The 27,235-nt window shown below is 43.1% G+C and overlaps 2 protein-coding genes across 2 annotated transcripts in view; both read right to left on the bottom strand.

Moving 5' to 3' along the window:
• ZNF432 (zinc finger protein 432) overlaps positions 1 to 18,144 on the bottom strand; it is a 26,997-nt gene extending 8,853 nt beyond the window's left edge. The window contains exons 1-4 of the mRNA XM_081107581.1: positions 15,822 to 18,144; positions 13,861 to 14,000; positions 5,649 to 5,840; positions 403 to 529 (exon numbers count right to left, since the gene is read on the bottom strand). Coding sequence (XP_080963707.1) covers positions 403 to 529; positions 5,649 to 5,663 — 142 coding nt within the window. The 5' untranslated portion in view covers positions 5,664 to 5,840; positions 13,861 to 14,000; positions 15,822 to 18,144. The remainder of the gene's footprint in view (positions 1 to 402; positions 530 to 5,648; positions 5,841 to 13,860; positions 14,001 to 15,821) is intronic.
• On the bottom strand, positions 18,004 to 27,235 carry ZNF613 (zinc finger protein 613; the record flags this gene model as incomplete). The annotated part of the gene is made up of 4 exons (XM_081107373.1): positions 18,004 to 20,205; positions 25,266 to 25,358; positions 25,627 to 25,753; positions 27,158 to 27,235. 4 exons carry the CDS (start codon positions 27,233 to 27,235, stop codon positions 18,473 to 18,475), a joined length of 2,031 nt encoding a protein of 676 aa, XP_080963499.1. The 3' UTR covers positions 18,004 to 18,472.

Below are 27,235 nucleotides of genomic sequence, written 5' to 3'. Positions count from 1 at the left end.
AAATTTACAGCCAAGTTGGACAGATTTATAGCCAAGATGTACCCTGGATACATAATACTTGTGACTGGCATCTGAAGTGAGGGTGGTCCTGTGGTATTAGCCCTTAAACCTGTGGAGTCTGATGCTACCTCTGGGTATTAGTGTCCAAACAGAATTGAACTGAGCTGCAGGACACGCAGTTGGTACCTGGAGAATTTACTGCTGGTGTAGAAAACCCCCACACAGTTGGTATCAGTTGTGTTGGTGGAGCTTATACTATATTATATGTCTTTATCCGGAGCCAGAGGAGGCACTGAGAACCTGCCATTCAGAGCACTGCAGTGACTCCCAAGTATACGCAGCTGGGAAAGGAAAGACCACTGACCGGGTGCCCTCTGACTAACACACGGGAGCTGTCCTCACCCACTGACAAGAGGTGGCTGTAGGTCTCCAACATCACGTCCCTGTACAGGATCTTCTGCTCGGGGCCCAGGAGCTGCCACTCCTCCCAGGTGAAGTCCACGGCCACATCCTCCAGTGTCAGCGGTTCCTGTAACAACATGGTCCTGTTTACTAGGGAGTGTTTTTCTTTTACTGGCCATAAATAATATAAAGGAAGTTGTCCTGTTCATATTAACTACACTTCTGACACCAATTATAATGCGAGTGTGGTTTAAAAAATTTTTTTTTAATTGATGAGAGAGAGAGAGAGAGAGAGAGAGAGAGAGGAAGAAAAAGAAGAAGCAGAAGGAGGAGGAGGAGGAGGAGGAGGAGAAAGGTCAATTTGTTGTTTCACTTATTTATGCATTCATTGGTTGCTTCTTTTATGTTCCCTTACAGGGGATCAAACCCACAACCTTGGCATATCGGGACAATGCTCTAACCAACTGAGCTAGCTGGCCAGGGCCCAATGTATATATTTCTTTTTTTTTTATTATTAGTTAAGGTATTACAAATGTGTCCTCATCCCCCCCATTAACCCCCAACCTCCCCCCCCCTCAATGTATATATTTCTTATTTCACAAAAGGTTAACATATTAGATACACTGGGGAGATAATGAGTAAAGTGGAATATGCATTTTTAAAAATAACCCAAAATGAAGCAGCCCCAGAAACAGATGGAAAATATAAAGGAGAGTTTAATAAATACGGATAGAGCAAGGTCTAGCATAGGCCTGTATGCAGTTTTTGGAAGAGATTATACAGAAACAGAGAAGTGATATGAAGATCTCAAGAATGAGAAAATGTCAGAACTGATTAAACTTCCTATAACTCAGACTCAGTAACCCAGCAAAGCCAGGCACGAAATCTGCATGTAGACACTTCCAGCTGAAACGACAGCATACCAGCTTCAAAAAATCAGATTATAAAAACAACCAGAAAGAAAAAATAAATTACTATCAAAAGAAAGACAACATTTACTGAAATAAAGGCAACAGAAGCCAGAAAAAAATGTTGTGAGAAACATATTCGGTCTTTGTCCCTGGTTCCTGGCACAGTTTCTCTTTCTTTCTTTTTTTTTTTTTTATATTGATTTCCGAGAGGAAGGAAGAGGGAGAGATAGAAACATCAATGATGAGAGAATCATTGATTGGCATGCCCTCTACTGGGGATCGAGCCTGCAACCTAGGCATGTGCCCTTGACCGGAATTGAACCCGGGACCCTTCAGTCTGCAGGCCGACACTCTATCCACAGAACCAAACCGGCTAGGGCAGTGGTCGGCAAACTGCGGCTCGTGAGCCACATACGGCTCTTTGGCCCCTTGAGTGTGGCTCTTCCACAAAATACCACGTGTGGGCATGCACGTACAGTGCGATTGAAACTTCATGGCCCATGCGCAAAAGTCGGTATTTTGTGGAAGAGCCACACTCAAGGGGCCAAAGAGCCGCATGTGGTTCACAAGCCGTAGTTTGCCGACCACTGGGCTAGGGCATAGCACAGCTTCTAAAACTCTTGGACTCTCTGATGAGTGTCTTCTGTATGCTAATGAGATGACTAGTGACTGGGGGTTCCTAGATGGCTTCAGGATGGGGGACTGGAGGTTGAGTCCCATCACTAATGGCCAGTGATTTAATCAACCATGCTTACATCATAAAACCGCGTAAACTACAGGTCTGGAGAGCTTCCGGGTGGTAAACACACTGAGATGCTGGCCGGGTGGTGCTCCCGAGAGGCCCTCTGCACCCTTCCCCCAGGCCTTACCCTTCGCGTCTCTCCCAGGTGGCTATTCCTGAGTTGTGGCCCTTATAATAAACTAGTGAAGTGCTTTCCCAGGTTCTGTGTGTCATTCCAGCAAATTACCAATCCTGAGAAGGAGGTTGTGGGACCCCAGATTTAGAGCTGGTCATCAGAAGTAGAGGTGACAACCTGAGACTTCCGACTGGCACCTAAAGTGGGGTCAGTCTTGTGGGACTTACCACCTAACCTGTGGGACCTGACGCTGCCCCCAGGTAGTCAGTGTCAGAACTGAGTTGAATTGTCAGACACCCAGCTGGTGTCCCGAGAGTTGTAGAATGGGTAGATGTGAGAAAAATGACCACACATTTGGTGTCAGAAGTGCTATGAATAAAAACACCCCAGAAAGCCCTAATCGGTTTGGCTCAGTGTATAGAGCTCAAGGTTCCTGGGTTTGATTCCGGTCAAGGGCATGTACCTTGGTTGCGGGCACATCCCCAGTTGGGGGTGTGCAGAAGGCAGCTGTTCTATGTTTCTCTCTCATCGATGTTTCTAACTCTCTATCCCTCTCCCTTCCTCTCTGTAAAAAATCAATAAAATATATTTAAAAAAAAATCAGCCCAGAAGTGTGGAATATCTTCAATGTCCTGATCCTGTGGTCTTGCAGCCTAAGCTCAAATGTCACCAGAAAATAAATTGAGGCCTGCTTGTCAACTGAGCAGCCAGAGAGGGAAAAACTATGGGATACTCTTTTCCATGTTATTGCAGACATTACTACATAGAAAAGAGAGCAGACTTGGTAGGGGCTGCAAATTCTTAACACCGCTGATCTGACCACATTCTGAGTTATTTCATGTGAGATGCAGATTCATTTGGAAAAATGAAAACTTAGGTTCAAATACTTTTTTCCTGTTTTAAAGTGCTAACCATAAAATAAGGTAATCTATGAAAGGAATAGAGAGAGGAGAGTATGAAGTATGTTCACATCAAAGCCAAAAAAAAAAAAAAATCACAGAAAATCAATAACAAGCCCTGGCTGGTGTGTTCAGTGGTCAGAGCACTGGCTCGAGCACTGAAGGGTTGAGGGTTTGATTTCTTGTCAAGGGCACGTGCTTGGGTTGCAGGTTCCATCCCCAGCCCAGTCAGGCGCATGTGGGAGGTAACCAATCGATGTGTCTCTCTCACATTGATGTTTCTCTCTCACGCCCTCCCTCCTTCCCTTCCACTCTCTGAAAATCAATGGAACAAATATCATTAGGTGAGGAATAACAAAACCAAGAAAAAGAAAGAAAAGAAAAATAGTTTTGTGAGAGGAAAATTTAAAGCACCTGCATTACACAGATATCATGGACAAAGCTAAAAGAAAACTAACAAGCTAGGAAAATATTTTTAATAAACAAAATGATCAACATATACTGGATATAAATCATACTTATTAATCAGTAAGAAGATATAGTTTTTTTAAAATGTAAAAATGATAAGGACAGGCATTTCACAAGAGAAAAAAATCCAACTGACCACAAAATACACAAGGATTTCAACCTCACCTGTGCTGAGGAAAATGAAAAATAAGGCTAAAGAATATTGGGCCATTCAGATTGCTGAAAATTATGAAATTTTATAATGTCCTATTATTAAGTACTGGCAAAGATTTAAGGCGTGGATGATCCCACATATCACATACTATGTAGCAGGCATGCATCTAAATGCTTCACATGGTGCAATTCATTTATTTTTAGTATGACTGTGGACAAATGGAATTTTATATATAGATAATATCCACGAATCAATTGCTGTCATTATTCCTTTAGATGCTTAAATTACACTATCAGAAGCCAGCAGGTCATGTTCTTTGAAGTATGAGTCCATTGATACATAAATGTATCATTGATACATAAATGTCACAATAGATGTGTTAATGTACTCAGATATGTACACAAATTCACATACATCGGTAAATAGGCACATATATGTAGATGCACACATAGGTTTAGTGACAGCAAAACACACTAGCAAACATTTGTTAAACAATATGAGGGGACAATGAGGAAGGGCGCTATAAAGAGGAAATTTACTTTTTGCCCACGGGCACTCATCATTGAATATTTTTTTCTTTAAAATGTATGCGAACCCTAGCCAGTGTTTCTGTTTCTCTCTCTCTCTCTCTCTCTCTCTCTCTCTAAAATCAATAAAATCATATTTTTAAAAACAGGTATCTGTGAGTAATTTGCATAATTATAGTAAAGCAAAGAAAGAAGAGGTCAGAATTGGATTTGAAAATGGGGATGGATTATACATTTTCCAACATGACGTGAAGTTATAAAGCACACACTCTGGAACCCAATAACTCAAGCTCTTATCAGACAAAATTTCTTGCAACTATCTAAGGCCAAATATGAACTTTAACAGTTCAGCTACCTGTTGATGGAAGAACATGTGAAAGCCATGCAGTCCTGGCTGGTAGCTCAGTTGGTTGGAGCACTGTCCGATACATTAATGTTTCAGGTTCAATCCCAGTCAAGGCACAACCAATGAATGTGTGAATGAGTGGAATAGCAAATTAATGTTTCTCTTCTCTCTCTCTCTCTCTCTCTCTCTCTCTCTCTCTCTCTCAAATAAATCAATAAAAAATTTTTTTTAAAAAAGAAAGCCATGCAATCCTCCCATTTTCCTAGGCCATTTAGGTTTTATTACTGGATAAAACCAGACACAGGCTGAGTCCTCTGACTGACTTTCCTTGGTCCCTGACAAAACTGTGTTCACTGAGTTTGCTTGGTCTCTTCCCTAATGGGTCTGTGAGGAACCCTGGAATAAACAGCAGTGTGAAATCTGCCTCTGCCTTTATTAGAAGTTCAAAACACTGTCCACCCATCACCTCTAGGAAGAATACTAGTATAACATTTTCCCTGAGACCTCAGTGCTAAGAAATATTGACATTCCGAGGAGCCGTCTGCTGTCTCCTCACAGTACATGATACATATCATATAATGTAGGATGATTCTCTTGTGTCGGCTGCCATAGACATTAGACACAAGCTAATAGCTAATGTAGCCCAGAGGATCCTTCAATTATATGTTACATGCTAACATTAGTCATTTACTCAGAATCATATGAATAGTATATTCTTTTTTTATTGTTTTGTTAATCCTCACCTTAGGATATTTTTTCGTTGATTTTTAGAGAGAGTGGAGGAGAGAGGGAAAGAGAAACATAGATGTAAGAGAAACACATCGATTGGATGCCTCCTGGGGAGGAGCCTACAACCAAAGTATATGCCCTTAACCGGAATCAAGCCTGGAACCCTTTGATCCGCAGGTGGACGCTCTCTGCACTGAGCCAAACAGGCTAGGGCATGAATACTTTATTCTTGATCCTAATTTGCCCTGATGTTGGAGTTAGATCCAAAGTTTATTTCACTCTGGATACTGAACTGATTTTTACAGGCCACTACAAATCCATTAGGGAACAAAGGAGAGAATAAAACAAACGTCACCTGGGCCTGGGCCATTTCCTTCTGTTTGGGGAAATGGCCAGCAGCTGGTATACTCGTCTTTGTCTTCTCTTGGGATGTCCTAAATTTCTAGTTAAAAATCCCACTCTCCAGTTGAAAGTGTTCCCAGAAAGGACAACATCTAGGTCCTGGAACCTCCTCTTTCTTCATTCTTTTCTTATCTCTTGTCAAAACCTATGGGAGGAAGAGCAAGATTACGTTCAGGGTTACAGTCCCCTTGCTAGACACACCGTAACACATGGTCCCCAGTATTTTGGCTCTTTAGTTAGTTCCCTAGAGATCACACCTGAGGTAATGAAACATAAGACCCTGAAGATATAAGTAGTTTGAATGTGAGAGAGAAAATGGCAAAGGAGAACAGCACAGCACTGTGCCTCAGTGGCAGGTAATTTTCAGAACAATTATAGAAATGAGGTCGTAGGGACAGTGAGGAACTGTAAATCTTTCCTTTAAACTATAGCCCGGCCGGCGTGGCTCAGTGGTTGAGTGTCAACCTATGAATCGGGAGGTCACGGTTCCATTCCTGGTCAGAGCACCTGCCTGGGGTTGGGGGCTTGATCCCATGTTGGGGGTGCAGGAGGCGGCCAATGAGTAATTCCCTCTCATCATTGCTCTTTCTATCTCTCTCTCCCTCTCCCTTCCTCTCTGAAATCAATAAAAACATATCTAAAAATACATTTTTAAAAATCATAAAAACTTTAAAAAAGTCTTTATATACCCTGTTTATAAACACACTTCATTGAGGAACAATGAACACAGGGAAAAAGGAGAGAGAAGGAATAGAAGCTATAAATACAAATTTTTAAGAGAGTTAAAAAAGGTTAAGTACGGAGAAAATAGCCGTTGTATATTCATACATAGAACCTGAAAGCAAATTTACAGTAAACTTGCAGGAGGAGGATGAAAACAGACTCTTAAATGAAAATCTTATTAATTTTAAATAAGCTGACTGGTTCACCTACCCCCCAAAACTTTTGTTTCTGTGGGTTGAAAGAAATGGGGTGATGTGGTGGAGAGACTTGGGCCAGGAGCCTGAGCCTGCAAGCCTTTGGCCGTCACACATCTCAGCACATAAGACAGAGCTCCCCCTCCTACCCCCACCCCACCCCCGCCACGGGGTCAGTACCCAGACCAGCCCAGATGCCCGCGCACACTGACCCCCCTTAACGATTCCCCCATCGCTGCCTCCGAGTTACCACAGAGCCTGACCCGGACGCGACGCCGTGTCACTGACAAACTCCAGCCCGCCAGCTGTCAGTCACCTGCAGGCAGTGGCCCGCGAAGACCCTGAGCCCCGACCTCTCGGTCGTTGATCTGACCACCGGCGACGACCCCCCACCTCCACCCCCACGACTGACCCCAAAGACACCCCGTTCACAGACACCCAGGAGATCCGTCCGTGCTCCCCGCGCGGCGCCACCTTCACCGACTCACAGGGGCTGCCACACACCCAGCAGCCGACGGACACAACCACGCGCGGACCCGATCGGCTCCCTCCGGGGCCCGCAGCGACCTCTGGAGGCCTCACTCACTCCCCTAAACTGCTCCCTTCTGGCCTCCGCTCCTGAACGTCCGGCGAAGGCGCGAGGGGTTTCTGCTGCGTTTCTATGGAGAACGGAATATGGGTTCCTGGCGTTCCCTTATGACGTAATGTACACGCGCCGCCGTCGCCTCGGCACCCTGGGGGCCGCCATCTTTGCACACCTGACGTACAGAAGGGTTTTGCTCAGCGGCGGGCCCGGCAGCTCTGATAGGAATGTGGAGAGGTTTTCGGAGGCCTGAGGTCACAGAAGGCCCGTGACGTGCGGGTGAATTCATTTGTTGGAGGGGACAGTGAACGAAGCTTATTTTTCAAAGGCCGGAGCCCATCAGGACCAGAAGGGCCCCGCGTACATTCCGAGCGGCCGTTACGCCTCAGCTCGGTGGGAAAGGAAAATAACTTCGGACACCTCAGCCGCTAGCCTAATGGCGAAGAGATTTAGAGGCCGCATAAAAACGTAAGCTAGTTTGACGAAAAAGCAGGCGGGGCGCTAAAACCGCGTGGGGTTGGCGCCGCGAGGCGGGGGCGCCGCGGGCGCGGCCATCTTGGGGGAGTGCGGTGTCCGTACAGAGCGAAGGGCCTCGGGGCTCGGCGCGCACCCGGCAGGTGGCGGTGCCTGTGGAGAAGGAACCGGGTGTGGAAAGTGAGGCGGTCGGGGGACGGCGATCACAACGTGAGCAGAAAGCAAAGCAAGGACGTGGAGGCTCTTTCCAGCTCATTCTAACCGCCCGAGCACAGAACATGCTCCATGCATCCTAAGCAGGCACCCAACTGCCTTGTCACCACAGATTAGTCTGTATTTTATGAACAGACTCTTACTGTATGAACGCTTTTTATCTGCCTCCTTTCACACAATTTTTTAAATTGAATTTTTACAGAGAGGAAGGGAGAGGGAGAGTTAGAAACATCGATGAGAGAGAAGCATCGATCAGCTGCCTCCTGCACGCCCCCTACTGGGGATGTGCCCGCAACCCAGGTACAGGCCTCTGACTGGAATCAAACCCGGGACCCTTCAGTTCATAGGCTGACGCTCCATCCACTGAGCCAACCGGTTAGGGCAACATAATTGTTTTGAAGTATCCATAAGTTTGTTCCTCTGGTTGCTCAATATTCCACTGTACGGGGAGTCCAAACTGTGTTTAATCGTTTATCAGTGGGACTTTTAGGTTGCTTCCAGGTGGTTGTTTTTTGGATATTGCAAATGGAACTTCTAGGAACATGCAAAAAATAAAACGACCTCAAAGAACTGAACCTCCCACAGTCGTATGCACCTGTATCGCATCAGCAAGAGGTCTTGGCCAGCCATTTGCAGGCCTGCTACCCATTTCTAGCCCTGCTTCAGCTCCCATTTCTAGCGGCTGCAGCTCTGAGCTAGAATACTCTCCCTCACCAGGAGGCACCCGAGATCCTGAGAAGGCGGGCTGTGGCACCGACATCAGGTTCATCTACTTGCTCACATTATGTTCAACCCCATAGGCCCTTATAATTCGCAACATATTCCTGACAAAGTAATGGAGCCACAGGTCAAAGCAGGAAGTCAGTTGCATCTTCTGAGTCCTCCATCAATAGTACTATGATGGCTCAGTTTCTGAAGTGAGATGCTAGAACTGTCCTTGCTTATGCCCTTGGCCTATCCTATGTCACCTTTACAAGGTGATTCTTGTAAAACACAAATCAGTCAAATTCACCTATCCTCAATTATCTAATGATTGCATCCCAGAATAAAATAAGTATTGAGATGGCTAAATTCAGGTGATTAAAATATTTGAGTGAATTTACCCAATAATCCTGGGCTTGTGATGTAAATACAAGCCAGCGACTGAATTTTCCTATTTCTTGAAATTTCTTATTTCTTGTTCTCTAAACAGGACTCAAGGTGTTTCAGCAGGGCATCTTTATTGGATCAAGGGAATGACTGGGTAGAGCATCGGTTCTCAACCTTGGCTGCACATTAGAATCACCTGGGAATCTTTTTAAAATCCTGATTTCTGGGCCTCATCCTCTGGAAATTCTGTTTCTTTGTTATGGGGTGAAACCACAACATTAGTAACAAAGAAACAGAATTTCCGGAGGATGAGGCCCAGAAATCAGGATTTTAAAGATTCCCAGGTGATTCTAATGTGCAGCCAAGGTTGAGAACCACTGGGGTAGAGGAAAGAGAACAAGAGCCCCACTCAGAAGAGTAAGAAGGAATGAAAAAAAGATAGGAAAATCACATTTCCAATGAAGCACATCACAGAGAAGATGGGATCTTTGAAATGATGGCAACTCTTAAAAATGATAAGCCTGTGAACAAATAAAATACAAATAAGGTTCTTCTACAATATATCCCAGGGGATTTTACCTCCTTTATTTCCCATACTTTCCTCCATTTGAAGCAAGGAAATCACACTTTTACTTATCCTGAGAATCCCAGTCCTTTTATATTCAGACAGACATTGAGTTTCTCAACACACACACTCTGTATAGGAAGAAAACACTATCATCATATACCTGTCCCTCAGTTCATATCTTACTTCATGAAATGACAACTGCAGATAATGTTTACGTTTCAGAGCTAAATCTTTCTTGAAAGACATTCTTGTTCTACTTCTGGTGAATCAGACTCTCTTGGATCTTTCAACCTCACCATCTCTTTAACTCCCTACTTCATAACTGTTCTTTTTTTTAAAAAAAAAATACTTTTATTGATTTTAGAGAGGAAGGGAGAGCGAAAGAGAGAGATAGAAACATCAACGATGAGAGAGAACTATTGATTAGCTGCCTCCTGCATGCCCCCTTCTGGGGATAGAGCCTGCAACCCGGGCATGTGTCCTGACCAGAAAGTGAACAGCGACCTCCTGATTCCTAGGTCAACACTCCACTACTGAACCACACCGGCCAGGCACAACTGCTCATTCTTAAACTACTTTATTAAATATTCATCTTTCTAAATTGTTAGAAGATCATAAACTTAAAAAGAAGGTGGAAGAAATCATCTTGTAGGGAAGATGATTTTCATTCCTTGAACAAAAAGTCTGAATTCAGTCACGAGTGTCTGTGGAGACAGTAAAATATATGGGACAAGTGTGCAAATCAGAAAACATTAAGGGAGATGTGAATTTAGGAGTTTTTATAGAGAATAGCAGCTTAACTTATTAGAATGGAGGAAAGATGTAAGAATTATGAGAAAAGAGCAAGAAATGGAAAACAGAACCTTTGGACAATTTCAGAGAGGGGCAAAGACAAGTGTCTTAGTTCGTTCAGGCTGCCATAACACAAAACAACAAATTTATTTTCCACATTTCTGGAGGCTGAGAAGTCCAAGATCAAGGCACAAGCAGATTCAGTGTCTGGTGAGAGCCTTCATAACCTAATCGCTTCTCAAAGGCCCCATCTCCTAAAACCATCACCTTGAGGTTAGGATTTTAACATATAATATTCAGGGGACACAAACATTTAGTCTATAGCAAGATGCTAAGAAACATATAAACACAGAGATCAGGTTACGGTGTGGGCATAGCATCCCACATGGGGTTGAATGTTAGGAAGGGAAATCACTATTTCCCAAATGCTCTAGTTAAAGATTATGCTCAACTCAAAGAACTCTGTTTGGAACGAGGCCTGGAAGGTGGACTTTCATAGCAACGGAGGTGGGAGAAATAGGAAGAGGCACGGTGGCAATGAACAAAAGAGATGAGTTGACAGAAAAAAATACTTGTCAAACAATAAAAATCCAAGATGTACATAAACAGGGACCAGATGGGATCAGATCTCAGGAGAAGAAAAGGGTGTATTTCCCTCTAAACTCCAAAGAGAAAGGTCTCCGGCGGCCAGAAGGATATGAGGAGCTGCTGTTTAGCTTTCCTCACTCTCACATTGTGGCACCTTCTCTGACTGCCTAGCATATGCCTTCCCTGGCCGCCCGTCTTGCTGGTTCTCACCTGGACAGTTTCCACTGTGGGTTTTGTCTTCTATTGTCAGGGTTCTTCCCCTCATTCCAGCTTGAAGAATGTGTTTGGTTTGCTGGCTTGACACCCTGTTCATAGGAAATGACAGAAGACCAACACATGACATTGGGCTAGGACAGTGATGGCGAACCTTTTGAGCTCGGCGTGTCAGCATTTTGAAAACCCTAACTTAACTCTGGTGCCGCGTCACATATAGAAATTTTTTGATATTTGCAACCATAGTAAAACAAAGACGTATATTTTTGATATTTATTTTATATATTTAAATGCCATTTAACAAAGAAAAATCAACCAAAAAAATGAGTTCGCGTGTCACCTCTGACAGGCGTGTCATAGGTTCGCCATCACTGGGCTAGGATGTCAAGATGGGAAAATGCTACATTTGAAGGATTCTACAGTTTCACATCTGCAAAGTGGAGGCTTTTCTCTCAGGAGAGGGAACATGATATACTCTTGTCTGGAGCCGAGAGGGGTCTGAGAGTCTATCACTTGAGAGCACTACAGAGACGCTGAAGCAGCAGGGAGGAAAGGCCACTGCCCGAGGACCCTCTGAGTGACACAGGGGAGCCGTCCTCACCCACTGACACCAGGTGGCTGTAGTTCTCAACATCACGTCCCTGTGCGGGTCCTAATTGGGTCCAGAAGCTGCCATTCCTCCCAGGTGAAGTCCAAAGCCACATCTTCAATTCCCGTATTAACACAGTCCTGTTTAATGGGAAGTGTTTCGCTTTTATTGACATACAGAAGGAATGTAAAGGAAGTCATTCTGCTTATTTTCACCATACAGGCTGCATCAGTACAAACAGTTTAAAAAGCAAAAAAAAAAAAAAAAAAAAAATTGTAGAAGGAAAGTACTATTAGAATATTCTGCGATTATAATGTAGTCTTCAACAAATTAGATATTTCTATAATGCACAGCCATTAAATCTAGCTAACCAAGAAAAATATATATGTATACGTGTACCAGTTGCCCAAACAGGATACATATGTGGGTGATAAAAAGATTAATAAAACACAGTATTACAATTAATAAAGGGCCTTCCCAGGCTTGGTGGATCAGAATGGTGGCATAGACAACAATTATTCAAATATGACATGTTTAATAAGTGGGTTTAAAATGTTGTAGGGAGTAAAATATTTTAATATGTCTAAAGAAAAGGGAACTAAAGAGACAATCCGGCGCATGCACATGCATGTTAAAGGCACATTAGCCCGGCTGGTGTGGCTCAGTGGTTGAGTGTCAACCTATAAACCGGGAGGTCACAGTCGGTGCCCAGTCAGGGCACGTGCCTAGGTTGCGGGCTCAATCCCCAGTGGGGAGTATGCAGGAGGCAGTCGATCAATGATCCTCTCTCATCACGATGTTTCTATCTCCTTCTCCCCCTCTCCCTTCTTTTCTGAAATCAATAAAAAGATATATTTTTTTTAAAAGCACATTAGAGGTATTGAAAGGGATAATCAATGAACTAGAAATTATCCAAAATAGTTGGGGTTCTTTACTAGTTCAAAGCTAGAGATTAGCATCAGCCCAGAGAAGAGGCATAAAGGGCAGCGTCCAGCTGTCCTCCCCAAGGGCGTCATGGGCCTTGTTCCCCTCTCGGTCGGCACAAGCGTGTGGCAGTAGGTGGGGAGTTCTGCCAACCGGGGAAGGCCACCTGAAACTGATGTCTAGTCTTTACTGGGACTCAATTATGTGATCCTGTTAGGACACCATTGTGCCTTAATCCCCAGCCCCTCCAATTTCCATGTGATACCATGTGATCCATAGCCCCCACCTTAAATCACATTGGGGGTGTAGCTTTCACCTTTATCCTTTGATTTCAATCTCTTTCCTTTCTATGATAAATGTAACCTTGAGGATAGCAAGTTTGCTGGGAGTCCTCCTCGCATATTATCAACCCTGAGGGAACCTGCAATACAGTAGGGAACGTCCGTTTGCTAATATATACACAATGTATAAATATTAAGTATATGCATATATGTTGCCTTTACTTTTTAAAAAATTACCTATTTGATTTATGGATACATTTTAAAGATAAGATTCCAATGATTATTATTATATGTATCTCATATATATTGGTAAGATTCAAATGATTACATATATACATATATTTAAATGCTACATTTGAAGCATTTGAAAGGCAGATAAAAAGAGTTCATACAGTAAGAGTCTGTTCATGAATAACTGATTATGAACTAATTCTCTAGGCCCTTTTCTTCCCCCGGAGTATAGCAGATGAGGTTGAAAGTTTCAAGCTTCTGCCTGGCGGGGCTCAGTGGTTGAGTGTTGACCTATGAACCAGGTCACAGTTCGATTCCGGTCAAGGGCACATGCCCGGATTTCAGGCTCAGTCCCCAGTGTGGGGTGTGCAGGAGGCAGCCAATCAGTGATTCTCTCTCATCATTGATGTTTCTCTCTCTTTCTCCCTCTCCCTTCCTCTCTGAAATCAATAAAAATATATTTTAAAAAAAAAGTTCCAAGCTTCTAATGATAGCTTGGTCTTTCTTGTAACCAGCCCCTACCAAGGAGTCACCTTATTAGAACAAAAGAAGCTCTATCACCCCCATCATTCAGGAAGTAAAACTATACATACTAGTATATAGTACAATATATGTAGATATATAAATATATTGAAATAAAATTTATATATATATATGTGTGTGTGTGTGTGTGTGTGTGTGTGTATGAAGAACTTAGACTTACTTGGAAGACTGACGGGAAAGTAACGTTCATCGGGTCTGTCCCAGCAGCACAGGGGTCCTGGGCCTCCATAGCTTCAGCCTCTCAACCACAGACACACATGGGCGTCCCCAGATATTGACCATATCCCCCTGTAGTCAAACCTGGAAAAGACGGCACTGTTTACTGATGACGTGTGAGCTCCAGTGGTTAGCCCGATATAAATTTCCAAACTTGAATGGCATTTATTGACAAATACCACAGACAAATATGGGCTGAATTGTGTTCCCCAAAATCCATATGTGCAAGTCATAACTTCTAGTACCTTAGAGTGTGACTGTGTTAGGAGACAGGGCCTTTAAAGAGGCCACTAAGTTAAAATGAGGTCGTTAGGATGGGATCTGATCCAATCTGGTGTCCTCATAAGGGATTAGGACACAGACATACATTAGGACAGACATACATTAATCATGTGAAGACACAGGAAGAAGATGGCCATCTGCAAGCCAAGGAGAGAGGCCGCAGAAGAAACCAACCTTGATGACACCTTTGATCTTGAACTTCCAGCCTTCAGAGCTGTGAGGGATAAATTTCTTTTAAGTCACCCAGTCTGTAGTACTTTGTTATGATAGCCTTAGCCTACTAATATAAACACCCCCAACTCTAGTTTTCCATCACTGAGCCATAAAAGGCAGCAGCGGTTCTCAACCTGTGGGTCACGACCCCTTTGGGTGTGAAACGACCCTTTCACAGGGGTCGCCTAAATACATCCTGCATATCAGATATTTACATTATGATTCATAATAGTAGCAAAATTACAGTTATGAAGTAGCAACAATAATTTTATGGTTGGGGGTCACCACAACATGAGGAACTGTATTAAAGGGTCGCGGAATTAGGAAGGTTGAGAACCACTGCAAAGCAGAGTGACCCCAGTAAGACCCTATACCCTGATCTCGGTACTCTCAGTTTTGGCCACATACAACTGTATGCAGTATCTGGCTACAGGTACTAAGGAGAAAAGAATGAGGATGACATGTAGACAGTCCTCACTTAACGTCATCGATAGGTTGTGACTTTAAGCCAAACAATATCTACTGAAACCGATTTTATTTGCCACAGGTTCATATAAATAAACAAGAGTTAAGTTCCTATGGCATCTCAGCGTTATAACAAAAGGACCCTGAACAAAACATTATTCAAGGACCCGCTGTACAAATGTTTCCCTATAATACATGAAGATGGAAATAGAGCATTTGAGAACTAAATAACTAAATATACAGTTAATGTCTGACAAGCAGCACACTTAATAACAGCTATAATTTTTATGAGCCCTAGCCAGTTTTGCTCAGTGGATAGAGCATTGGCCTGCGGACTGAAGGGTCCTAGGTTTGATTCTGGTCAAGGGCACATGCCCGGTTGTAGGCTCAATCGCCAGTAGGGGGCGTGCAGAAGGCAGCCGATCAATGGTTCTCTCTCATGACTGATGTTTTTCTCTCTCCCTCTCTGAAATCAATAACAATATACTGAAAAGAAAAAAGAAAAGAAAGAAAAGAATAGAAAAGGAAAGAAAGAAAATAGAAAAGGAAAGAATAGAAAAGAAGAATAGAAAAGAAAAGAAAAGAAAAGAAAAGAAAAGAAGAGAAAAGAAAAGAAAAGAGAAAAGAAAAGAAGCCCTGGCTGGTTTGACTCAGTGGATAGAATGTCAGCCTGTGGACTGAAGGATCCCGGGTTTGATTCCAGTCAAGGCATATGCCTGGGTTGCTGGCTCCATCTCAAGTGGGGGGCGCTCAGAGGCAGCCAATCAGTTCTCTCTCATTGATGTTTCTATCTCTCTTTCACTCTCCCTTTCTCTCTGAAATTAAAAAATACATATATTTAAAATAATAAAGAAAATGAGGGGTAAAGCAGTAGACGATGTAAGTTGGTATGCTCTTCTTAAAGAGGTCAATCTGAAATTGTCTACACCATGAACATTTATTTACCTGCAATGACAACCTCTGAAAGGTGAGTTCCGCACCTGGTCCTCAGGGCTCAGGGAAGTCCATTCCGGGACCCTCACTGACAATTTCAGTGAGAAAGACGCTGACTGCCATGATAGGATGTGCAGACTTGCAGGACAAGAAGTAAAGAGGATGAGGTCTGAGTTGAAGAAGCCACTTCTGATTCTTTCCTGAAGAGCACCTGGATGCAGTCTCTTAAGAGGCCATTACTTTGCATATGTTGTTCTCCAGGGTATCCCCTGTCTACAACAGTGCCTGGCACAGTGCAAACACTCAAATGAACATGTTGTAATGAATTACTCGAAGAGCCAGAGTTGGGAATTCAATTATGAGACAGCCACTTCATGGCAAATTTCTACTTTTCCCCCTTATAAGCAGGACTCACTGTTTTTTTAAGCTGGGTATCTTTACTGGATCAAGAGAAAGAATCCTGAGTATTGAAGAGGGGACAAGGACCCCATTCCCAGGAGAGTGAGGAGTGCTATAACTTGTTTCAATTCATCACATCAGAGGAACCGGGATCTTTGAAATGGTAGCAACTCTTAAAAGATCAGGGACCTGTGGACAAATGGAAGTGTGCGTCTCTAAGACATCCAAAGGATTTCACCTTCTGTCCTCCATTTTAGTGAAATTATTTTCTTCCATTAATTGGGTTTATTCTCCAGATCTTATTCCTTCTCTGATCTGCTCCCTTTTATATTCTGACAGGAGCCTCTTTTCAGGATTTTTTTTAAGCTTCTTAGAATACTGATCCTTATTTAAAAGAATTAAAAAGTGAAAAAAATAACTATTAAAAAAATAAAAAAGAGGGACAAAAAAGAATACTGATCATTAGACTTTCTTTCTAGCAGCTCCATTCTTTCAGTGACAAAAAAAATCTTGATTAGTCCAATAGCTCATTCATTCATCTTTCAATTCTACACATAATTCATTTCTTTCTTGCTATGTTCTGGAAAATACACAATCATCTATAAACTATATCAAGGAATTTATCATCTGGGTAGAAGACATGAGCATTTTTAAAAAAGTATCCATACTCTATTTTGTGTGTAAAATGAAATGAATCCCTCCCTCCTCCAAATAATAATATGCATCCTGAACAAGAAATTATCAGGATACCTTGTTCCTTTTACTATACTAGTACATCCTTTTCAACTAGCGTAAGCATATATGTCCTCTGATTATACTTGCTGAAGAGTAAAACTATATGCATGAAATCTTTCAAAAAATTGCTAGCAGCCAGAGCTAGGAAGCCAGAGAGGGAGGGAGAAAGGGAAAAAGGAGAAAAAGAAAAAGTTGCTAGCTCAAAGGTAGCAATAACTTTTTGTTTAGTTCCTCACCATCATCATCTATAGGTCCTAGAACAGTACCAGATGAAGGGAATGGCTGTTAATGTTTTTCTGAGTGGTGCGTGCACAGGATGGGAAACTCTCTTTTGGGCAAAAGCGTGGCTGACAGGCTATTCATGAGTTTTGAGCTCTGTTCCCGGGTAATGTTTATAAAGTTAGCACATCCAAACATGCTGTTATACTGTAGAAATAAATGTATTGTTTCCTTTTGAAGGATTTCAGTCCTCTAAAATACAAATGGAATAAATTTAGAACTGAAGAAATGCAAGAGCTTAGATTCATGCCCCCAACAGGGGGAGGGTGCAAAACAGACAACCTCCTTTAAATTAAGAAGTCCTGCCCTAGCTGGTTTGGCTCAGTGGATAGAGCAACGCTCTGCAGATTGAAGGGTCCGGGGTTGGATTCCAGTGAAGGGCACATGCCCGGGTTGTGGGCTTGATCCCCAGTAGGAGGCATGCAGGAGGCAGCCAATCAATGCTTCTCTATCATCATTCATATTTCTGTCTCTCCCTCTTCCTTCCTCTCTGAAATCAATAAAAATAAATTTTAAAAAAAGCATTAGCCCTAGCCGGTTTGGCTCAGTGGATAGAGCGTCGGCCTGTGGACTGAAGGGTCCTAGGTTTGATTCCAGCCAAGGGCATATGCCTGGATTGTGGGCTGGATCCCCAGTATGGGGCGTGTAGGAGGCAGCTGAACAATGATTCTCATTGATGTTTCTATCTCTCTCTCCTTCTTCCTTCCTCTCTGAAATCAATAAAAATATATTTTTTAAAAAAGCAGCATTAAATTAAGGAGTCCTCATAGACATATCAACTAGGAGTTTGATTCAAGGTATATTGTCCTACAATGTACACTGTGTCAATTATCTGATGTATAATTATGTTAGAAATGTGACGCAAGTCCCTAAAGTCTTCTTCATTTTCACAGGCCTTATCTGCTTCATGCATTTTCCGATATTTTGCTGAAGATGTTCCACAGTTAGTTGTGCCCAGAGTTTTATTTCTTGGGTTTCCTCTGCCAGTAGGTGAGGCAGACAACCCTGCCACAATCACTGCCTTCAAAGGTCCAACAATTTCTCTCCTGTGTAAACCCTCTACCACCTACTGAAGTCTTATTTCTGGAAAAGGATTTCCCAAGGCCATTATATTTCTACCAACCAGGAGCTCACTCATCACATGTGACACATGAAGCAGCACGGATAAGGTCTATGGTGCTCTCCCAGTCCGTATGCACACTTGTCTCAGCAGACCCTTGTAAGCCATATAGTGAGCTAGAATGTTTTATTCAAGAGTCTTCCGCCTTGATTGCATCACAGTTTACTCCCGTGTGGTTTTTGTGACATACAATATGACATAACTGGTCACTGAAGGTACTACCACATTCCCTGCGTTCATAACGTTTCTCTGTGCCAATTCTGTTATCTGCGGAGGCTGCACCCCTGGCACCTGGCGGTCCCACAGTGGCCATGTTCCCATCCGCTAGGAACCCACTGATGTGTAATGAAATCTGACCTGCCACTGAAGGCATCCGAACAGTCATCGCATCAACAGAGGTTTTCTCCTGTACTCTGTCACTCGAGTGAGCTGAGCTCTGACTCTCTGAAAAAGGGTTTTCCAACTTGACGGAACCTACGCATTTCTCTCTGGTGTGCAACATTCCCTTATGGTACACCAGGCATGACAGGTGGGCAAAGGCTTTCCCACAGTCAGAGCACCCGTAGGGTCTCTCCCCTGTATGAGTTCTTCGATGTCTATTGAGGCACGACTTATCTCTAAAAGCCTTTCCGCAGTCACTGCACGTATAGGGCTTCTCCCCTGTGTGAATTCTCCGATGGTTAATGAGACCTGACTTGTGTGAACAAGATTTGCCACATTCGGTACACACAAAGGGAGTCTTTCCGGTGTGAAATCTCTGATGTGATATAAGGCAAGTTTTCTGGCTGAAACCTTTTCCACACTCAGTGCATACATAGGGCTTCTCTCCAGTGTGAGTCCGTTGATGTATTAGGAGATTGCCCTTCTGGATGAAGCCTTTGCCACATTCGTTGCATATATAGGGTTTCTCTCCCGTGTGAGTTCGCTGATGTACAATGAGATTGCCCTTCTGGATGAAGCCTTTCCCACAGTCACTGCATATAAACGATTTCTCTCCTGTGTGAGTTTTCTGATGGGCATTGAGCTGTGATTTCCAGCGAAAGGTTTTGTCACATTCTGTGCATTCGTAAGGTTTTTCTCCCGTGTGAGTTCTCTGATGTTCAATGAGCCTGGACTTCCTGGAGAAGGCTTTGTCACACAGACTGCATCCATGCGGCTTCTCTCCTGTGTGAACTCTCTGATGATTAATGAGCCGAGACTTCTTGATGAAGCCTTTTCCACATTCATTGCAAACGTAGGGTTTCTCTCCTGTGTGTGTTTTCTGATGAGCGAGTAGCCGTGATTTCTTGGGGAAGGCTTTGTCACATTCGGTGCACTCATACCGTCTCTCTCCTATATGAGTTTTCTGATGTTCAGTGAGCCTGGACTTCCTGGAGAAGGCCTTCCCACATACGCTGCACCCATGAGGTTTCTCTCCCGTATGAACTCTCTGGTGATCTATGAGGCGAGACTTCTTGATGAAGTCTTTCCCACATTCACCACATACATGGGGTTTATTTATCTTCTGAGTCCTTTGCACCTTAAGGGATTGGGAGTTTGTGTTTACAGAATTAACACATTCAGGAAATTTTATTTCAGTATGATGTTGCTCATGCTTTGCATTGAGGAAAGATTTCGCATGTCCATTAACCTCAACTGGGTTCTTTACTTCACAGCTTCTGTTCTGGTTAACCAAACTTATATTTGATTTCAATGCTTTCCCATGCAAGTCAAATGTATCATGATTTTGCCTTAAAGGAAAATTACTTTTACTCCAATGAATGATGTTTCCAAATGCATTATGTTCATGGCACTGTTCTGTTCTCTTTAGACATCTTTGATTTTGCAAGTATCTCTGTAGGTGACCATCATTTTTCTTGGTTTCTAGGAAAGAGGAGAAAAATAAACCTTTCCATGAGCTTGGTATGGAATAATACTATTTCACTAACAGCTCTGTGAAGACTGATGCTTTATTGATAACACTGATCTCAGTTTAAAGAAACTCCAAGCAAATATGTTTATTACTTAGGCAAGGTTAAAATACAATAATATAAACAAAGAAAATAAAAGATAAAAACAGTCATTGTATAAATAAGGTTAATTCATTCCAAATGAGTAAATACAGCCGTAGCCAGTTTGGCTCAGTGGATAGAGAGTTGGCCTGCGAACCAAAGGGTCTCGGGTTCGATTCCGGTCAAGGGCACGTACCTTGGTTGCAGGCTCTTCCCCAGCCTGGGCCCTAGTCCAGGCTCATGCAGGAGGCAACCAAATGATGTGTTTCTCACATTGATATTTCTCTCTGTCTTTTCCTCTCTCTTCTACTCTCCCTAAAAAAAAAAAAAAAAAAAAAAAATCAATGGAAAAATATCCTCAGGTGAGGATTAAAAAAAGGGGGGGGGGGGGCCCTAGCTGGTTTGGCTCAATGAACAGAGTGTTGGCCTATGGAAAGAAGGTCCCGGGTTCGATTCCAGTCAAGGGCACATGCCTGGGTTGCGGGCTCGATCCCCAGTAGGGGGCGTGCAGGAGGCAGCCGATCAATGATTCTCTCTCATCATTGATGTTTCTAGCTCTCTCTCCCTTTCCCTTCCTCTCTGAAATCAATAAAATATATATAATTTAAAAAAAAGGGGGTACATGCCTGGATTGCCGGTTTGATCCCCAGTAGAAAGCGTGCATGAGGCAACCAATCTATGATTCTCTCATCATTTATGTTTCTATCTCTTTCTCCCTCTCTGAAATAAAAATAATAAAAAAAATTTTTAATGAGTAAATATAAATTTGCTTGCTTTCTAATAACCTTATAAAGCATGCTGGGATAGTAAAATCAAATCAAATTACTATTAGCACTTGAGCACAGAGATAGATATTTGTTTTAAAATGATGTGGGACACATTCAGACATCCATAAATCCTTATTAAATGATTACTATACACCAAGCCTTGTGCTGGTTATGAGCATATAGAAACAGTCCTTATTTTCACTGAGCATACATTCTGGTTAGGGAAAAGTGAACCAGCAAGCAATGATAAAGAAGGCAGGTATTGCCGAAAACCGGTTTGGCTCAGCGGATAGAGCGTCGGCCTGCGGACTGAGAGGTCCCGGGTTCGATTCCGGTCAAGGGCATGTACCTGGGCTGCGGGCACATCCCCAGTGGGAGATGTGCAGGAGGCAGCTGAACGATGATTCGCTCTCATCGATGTTTCTAACTCTCTATCGCTCTCCCTTCCTCTCTGTAAAAAAATCAATAAAATATATTAAAAAAAAAAAAAAAAAGAAGGCAGGTACAAACTGTGGAAAGTGGTTTGAGGGAGCAAAGGAAAGCACAGTAGAAGAATCAGGATATAATCTGGAGAGGAAAAAGATAAGGCTCACTCATAGTTTCAATGTAGGGCAGTTAATACGTATGAGGAATCAGGTAATATTCCTAATTATTTGACTTGGGGAACTGACTAGGTGGGTAGTGCCTTTTCAGTAAAAATTTTTTAAAATTGATTTTAGAGAGAGAGGGGGGAGAGAGAAACATTGATTGGCTGCCTCCCCCATACACCCCACCTGGGGATTGAACCCACAACCCAGGCATGCACTCTGACCGGGAATCAAACCTGACACCCTTTGGTGTGTGGCCGACACTCCAGCCAACCAAACCAAACCGGCCAGGGCGGTGGGTAGTGCCTTTTCATGAGAAAAGAAATATTATTGAAGTTCACAATGTGGGGAATTCAAGTGTGTACTTCCAAAGCACGTCAACCTTCGGGTGGCTTTTAGATATCCGATACAGACACGAAGAACTCAACTGGATACAGAAATCTTGAGAAAGGTCTTAACTAGAGATAGCAACGTGGGAATCATTAGCTGTAAATATTATATTAGGACAGAGGACTGAATGAGATCATGTTTGAGAAAGTGTGTAGACTGAAAGATGAAGGCATGGGATCAAGTTTATAGTTAATGTAACATCAAGAGTTTGGGTTTACACTTCTAGGAATGTATCTAAGGGTAATATAAATCAAACTTCCAAACCTCATCATTCTACCCCATTACTAACAAAATCCACAACAGTTAGCCTGGAAATAAAAGTTCCATTACCAATAATTACCCCATTTATCCACGTTGACACTCCACCAGTTCCCCTACAAATACCTTCTAAAACTGGCCTTCAAGTTGCAGGTTTCAGGCCAATCTTTTGACAGTGCACATTTCTAACTTGATACCTTCATTCTTTGCCCTTCATCTTCATTCTGTCCTAGACATGCCTCCTGTCTATCACACGATCATTTCCCCATTCTATGTCACTGTAAACGACTTCCCTAAATCTCTAAAGTATCCCATCTTTACTGTTCATGTTGACTTGACACAGCCCTGAATTGTTGCAAAAGTTGAACGCCTACCTATTACATGCAGACTGTATTTGTTACTAAAATCTTACTCCTAAAATGTATGGCTTTAGTTCTCATTCAATTTAACCTCTTCTGGCACATTAGAGCTGTCGTTCACCAACTAGGCTCAAGAGGGCCTGTTTTCAGCATTATACATAGACTAGCCAGGCCGTAATCCCAACGCTAACAAAAACACTCTTAGAAGAAGAGGTCCTGCCTGGTACGTGTATTGAGAAACCATGCATTGACCGGCCGGTGTGGCTCAGTGGTTGAGCGTCAACCTCTAAACCTGGAGGTCAGTGTTCTATTTCGGTCAGGGCACATGCCCAGGTTGCAAACTCAATCCTCAGTGCAGGCGGCAGGAGGCAGCCAATCAATGATTCTCTCTCATCATTGATTTTTAAAAAAATATATGTTTATTGATTTCAGATAGGAAAGGAGAGGGAGAGAGAGAGAGAAACATCAATGATGAGAGAGAATCATTGATCGGCTGCCTCCTGCACACTCCCTACTGGGGATTGAGCCTGGGCATGTGCCCTTGACCGGAATTGAACCCGGGACCCCTCAGTCCGCAGGCCGACACTCTATCCACTGAGCCAAACCAGCTAGGGCAATAAAAATATTTCTTAAAAAGAAGATATTTGGAAGCTGACCACCCCTCACCCTCTCTACCCAGGCTGAAGACACGTGTTCTGCTTTGTATTACAAATAGGCTCCTAACTGGATTTCAAACTTCAACCTCTGCCTGCTGCCATCTACTTTCTACAAAGTAGCCACAAGGATCATTTTAAATATAAATTACATCCTGTCACTCCTCTACTGAAACCTCTCAAATGTTTGTTCATCTCATTATTTATATATACATATACATACATATATATATATTTTAAATATATAAATTATTAATTTCAGAGAAGAAGGGGGAGGGAGAGAGAGATAGAAACATCAATGATAAGAGAGAATCATTGATCAGCTGCCTCCTGCATGCCCCACACTGGGGACTGAGCCCGCAACCCGAGCATGTGCCCTGACAGGGAATCGAACCGTGACCTCCTGGTTCATAGTTGGATGCTCAACCAGTGAGCCATGCCAGCCGGGACACCTCATACTTTTAAAAATCAAGTTCCTGAAATGTCCTTGAAATGTCCTACATGACCTGTTCACTCCAAAATCTAGCTACCACCACATCGCCCTTATCTCCATGTTATCTCCATCACGGTCCCTCTTGCCCACCCCACTGTACTCACACAGGCTTCCTTGAGATTCTTCCTGGGCCTATGAACCTACTATTTTGTCTACTTTGGAACGCAATTCACTCAACGGACCTGCTCACATCCCTCATGTAGTTGCTTAAAGGCATTTTACCGAAGAGGCATTCCCCGTCCTAGATGACTAAAGACCTAATAGATTCCTGGCTGCTAACAGCAGCTCCCAGTCCCCTCACACATTCTCTTTTGCTGTTTGATTGATCTTCTCAGCACTTTTCACTTCAAGACATCTTATTTATATAGACTTATTTTGATGAATTTTATGTCTTCTTTTAGAATAAAATCACCAAGCATTATCTTGGAGGCGGTGTTCATGGCTGTCAGCGCCAATGTGTAACAGGATATCCAACAACATTTAGCGCAATCAAAAAGGATTTAAAGCAATGGACCAAGAAAAGATTCCCATGTATGGAAAATATTGTGGAGGCTCCTTTAAATATAGTTGACCCTGAGTTTAGTGGGGGCGGGTGGGGGGGAGCAAACTGTATAAGCAGATCACACCATATAATGAAGGTCATTGACAAAAGAGAAATGTCCATCTTATATGACTGGCATGGCTATGATTAATTGGGATGTAATGTCACCAAAATATCATAAGGAAAAGGAAAGCTTTAAGAAAATGAATCCAGCCTTGGCTGTTGCTGCTCAGTGGTTAGAGTGTCGGCCTGTGCACTGAAGGGTCTCAGATTCAATTCCGATCAGGGGTTGCAGATTCCATCCCCGGCCCAGGTCAGGGAGCAAGCAGTAGGCAACCAATTGATGTGTCTCTCTCACATCAAGGCTTCTCTCTCCCTCCCTTCTTCCCTTTCACTCTCTCTAAAAGTAAATGGGAAAAATATCCTTGGGTGAGGATTAACAAAAGTAAGTAAATAAATAAATAAAATCCTAACCCCCAATCAAAGATGGGGGGAAAACAACCTTATCCAACGGGGCGAGAAGGTGCTGTAGTCAGAAGACAGTGCTAACATCACACATCTCTCCTTGAACAGAGGCAATGGAAGGTGGAATTTCCGAGCAAGAAAAAGAAGGAACAGGTACTGTTCCTGGGGGAAGAAAGATGGTGAGACTGAGAATTGCAAGAAGAAACAGAGAGTGGGGACAATTAAGACCTCGATGGAACAAACAGGGATCAAGTCCAAGAAGAGACCTGTTCCTCTAAACACCTACAGAAAGAGCTCCTTTATGGGTGGTTCGCGGGGGCTCTGTGTACGTGTCCTCAGACACCGCACGCTGTGACACCTCTGAGCGACTGGACCAGGACTTCTCCGGCCGCCTTCCTTGCTGGCTCTCTCTCACTCACCCGAGCAGATCCCACTGCGGAGTCCACCTTCTCTTGTCCATGGTTCCCCTCGTTCCAATCTGGACAGTGTGTCTGGCTTGCTGGCTGGATACCCTGTTCATGGGAAGAGATAGAAGAGACAGGCTCTTTGACACGGGCTTTGGTGTGCTAACATGGAAGAACGTTATACCTCAGGAACTACGCAGCCTGCAGGTCAGCAAAGGAAAGGCTGTTCTCTAGACTAGGGCATATTATACCCTCTAACCTGGGACCAGAGAGGGGACTGAGACTCATCCACTACTTCAGAGCATCACAGACACCCCAGATCTTTCAGAAGCCATGAAAGGCCACCCTCTGAGTGACACAGGGGAGCTGTCCTCACCCAGTGACACCAGGTGGCTGTAGGTCTCCAACATCACATCCCTGTACAGGTCCTTCTGCTCGGGGCCCAGGAGCTGCCACTCCTCCCAGGTGAAGTCCACGGCCACATCCTCCAGTGTGAGTGATTCCTGTAATAACAGGTCCTGTTTAATAGGAGTGTTTCTCTTGTTATTGAAAGGGAAGGAATGTGAAGAAAGTTGTTCTGCTCATTTTTACCATATGGGCTACATCTATATTAAGTGTTTTGATTTTTAAAAAAATATATTTTTATTGATTTCGGAGAGGAAGGGAGAGAGAGAACCATCAATGATGAGAGAGAATCATTGATTGGCTGCCTTCTGCACCCCCCAACACTGGGGATTGAGCCTGCAACCCGGGCATGTGCCCTTGACCAGAATAGAATCCGGGACCCTTCAGTCCTCAGGCCAACACTCCATCCACTGAGCCAAACCAGCTAGGGCTGTTTTGATTTTTTTAAAACTACATTGTTATAGAAGGAAAATCTACCCATATTCAACATCAATCTCTAGTAAACTATTCTGTAATCATGCAGTCAACCATCATTCTACAAATCAAGTATTTATGTAATAAGTAGTCATTAAATCCTTTCTCAAACCAGAAATATTTGCATTTGCATGTAATATATATGTATATATATATTTTAAAGGCACATATTTGCCAGACACTAAATATATACTACTAATATCAAGGTAACTAACACATATTCCATTCCTACATTTACTGTCAATCTTGATAGCCATCATCAGAATCACCCAGAAAAAAAAATACAGACAGTATTATAAGACACTACATATTAAATATATTTTATACATTAGGAGAAATAAAGCATTTTCCCCAAACATCTGTCTAACATCTAAGAACAGGACTATTGCCCTAACCAGTTTGGCTCAGCGGATAGAGCGTCGGCCTGCGGACTCAAGGGTCCCAGGTTCGATTCCGGTCAAGGGCATGTACCTTGGTTGCGGGCACATCCCCAGTAGGGGGCGTGCAAGAGGCAGCTGATCAATGTTTCTCTCTCATCAATGTTTCTAACTCTATCCCTCTCCCCTCCTCTCTGTAAAAAAATCAATAAAATATATTAAAAAAAAAAAAGAACAGGACTATTCAAGTCATTAAGCAGACTAAGAAAGTAAACAGCAGCCTTCAAGAAACACAAATACAGTCACGTGCTACGTAACAACGTTTCGGCCAATGATGGACCACATATACAACGATGTGTGGTTGGAAGGTAATAAAAGATGAGGTAGTAGAAAGTGGCTTTGAACACAGGAAAGAGTGTTCTATCTTAGAGAGGAGGATGTAGTAAAGAAAAGCCTCTGGGACCCCAGCAACCTTAGCAGACAACAGTACTTTCCACACTGCCTACTGCCAAACCTGACTCAAACACCAGCTCAGCCACGTGGTCACACAGGACCTTTGAGTGCCATGCAATCCTTCCATTTTCTTAGGCCACTGAGGTGTTGTTTCTGGATTAATCCCCACTGCAGTGTGGCTGAGTCGATGGGTCTCACTGTTATGGTCTCATGAAAACCTGTGCTCGCTGAGCTCTCGTGGTCTATTCTCAAAGGGATCTCTGAGGAGCCCCGCAT

The sequence above is a fragment of the Myotis nattereri genome, assembly GCF_964212035.1.
Source record: "Myotis nattereri genome assembly, chromosome: 15".
In the NCBI taxonomy this organism is placed as follows: domain Eukaryota; kingdom Metazoa; phylum Chordata; class Mammalia; order Chiroptera; family Vespertilionidae; genus Myotis; species Myotis nattereri.
The sequence above is the reverse complement of the archived record's forward strand: the minus strand, read 5'-3'. Positions and strand labels throughout refer to the sequence as shown.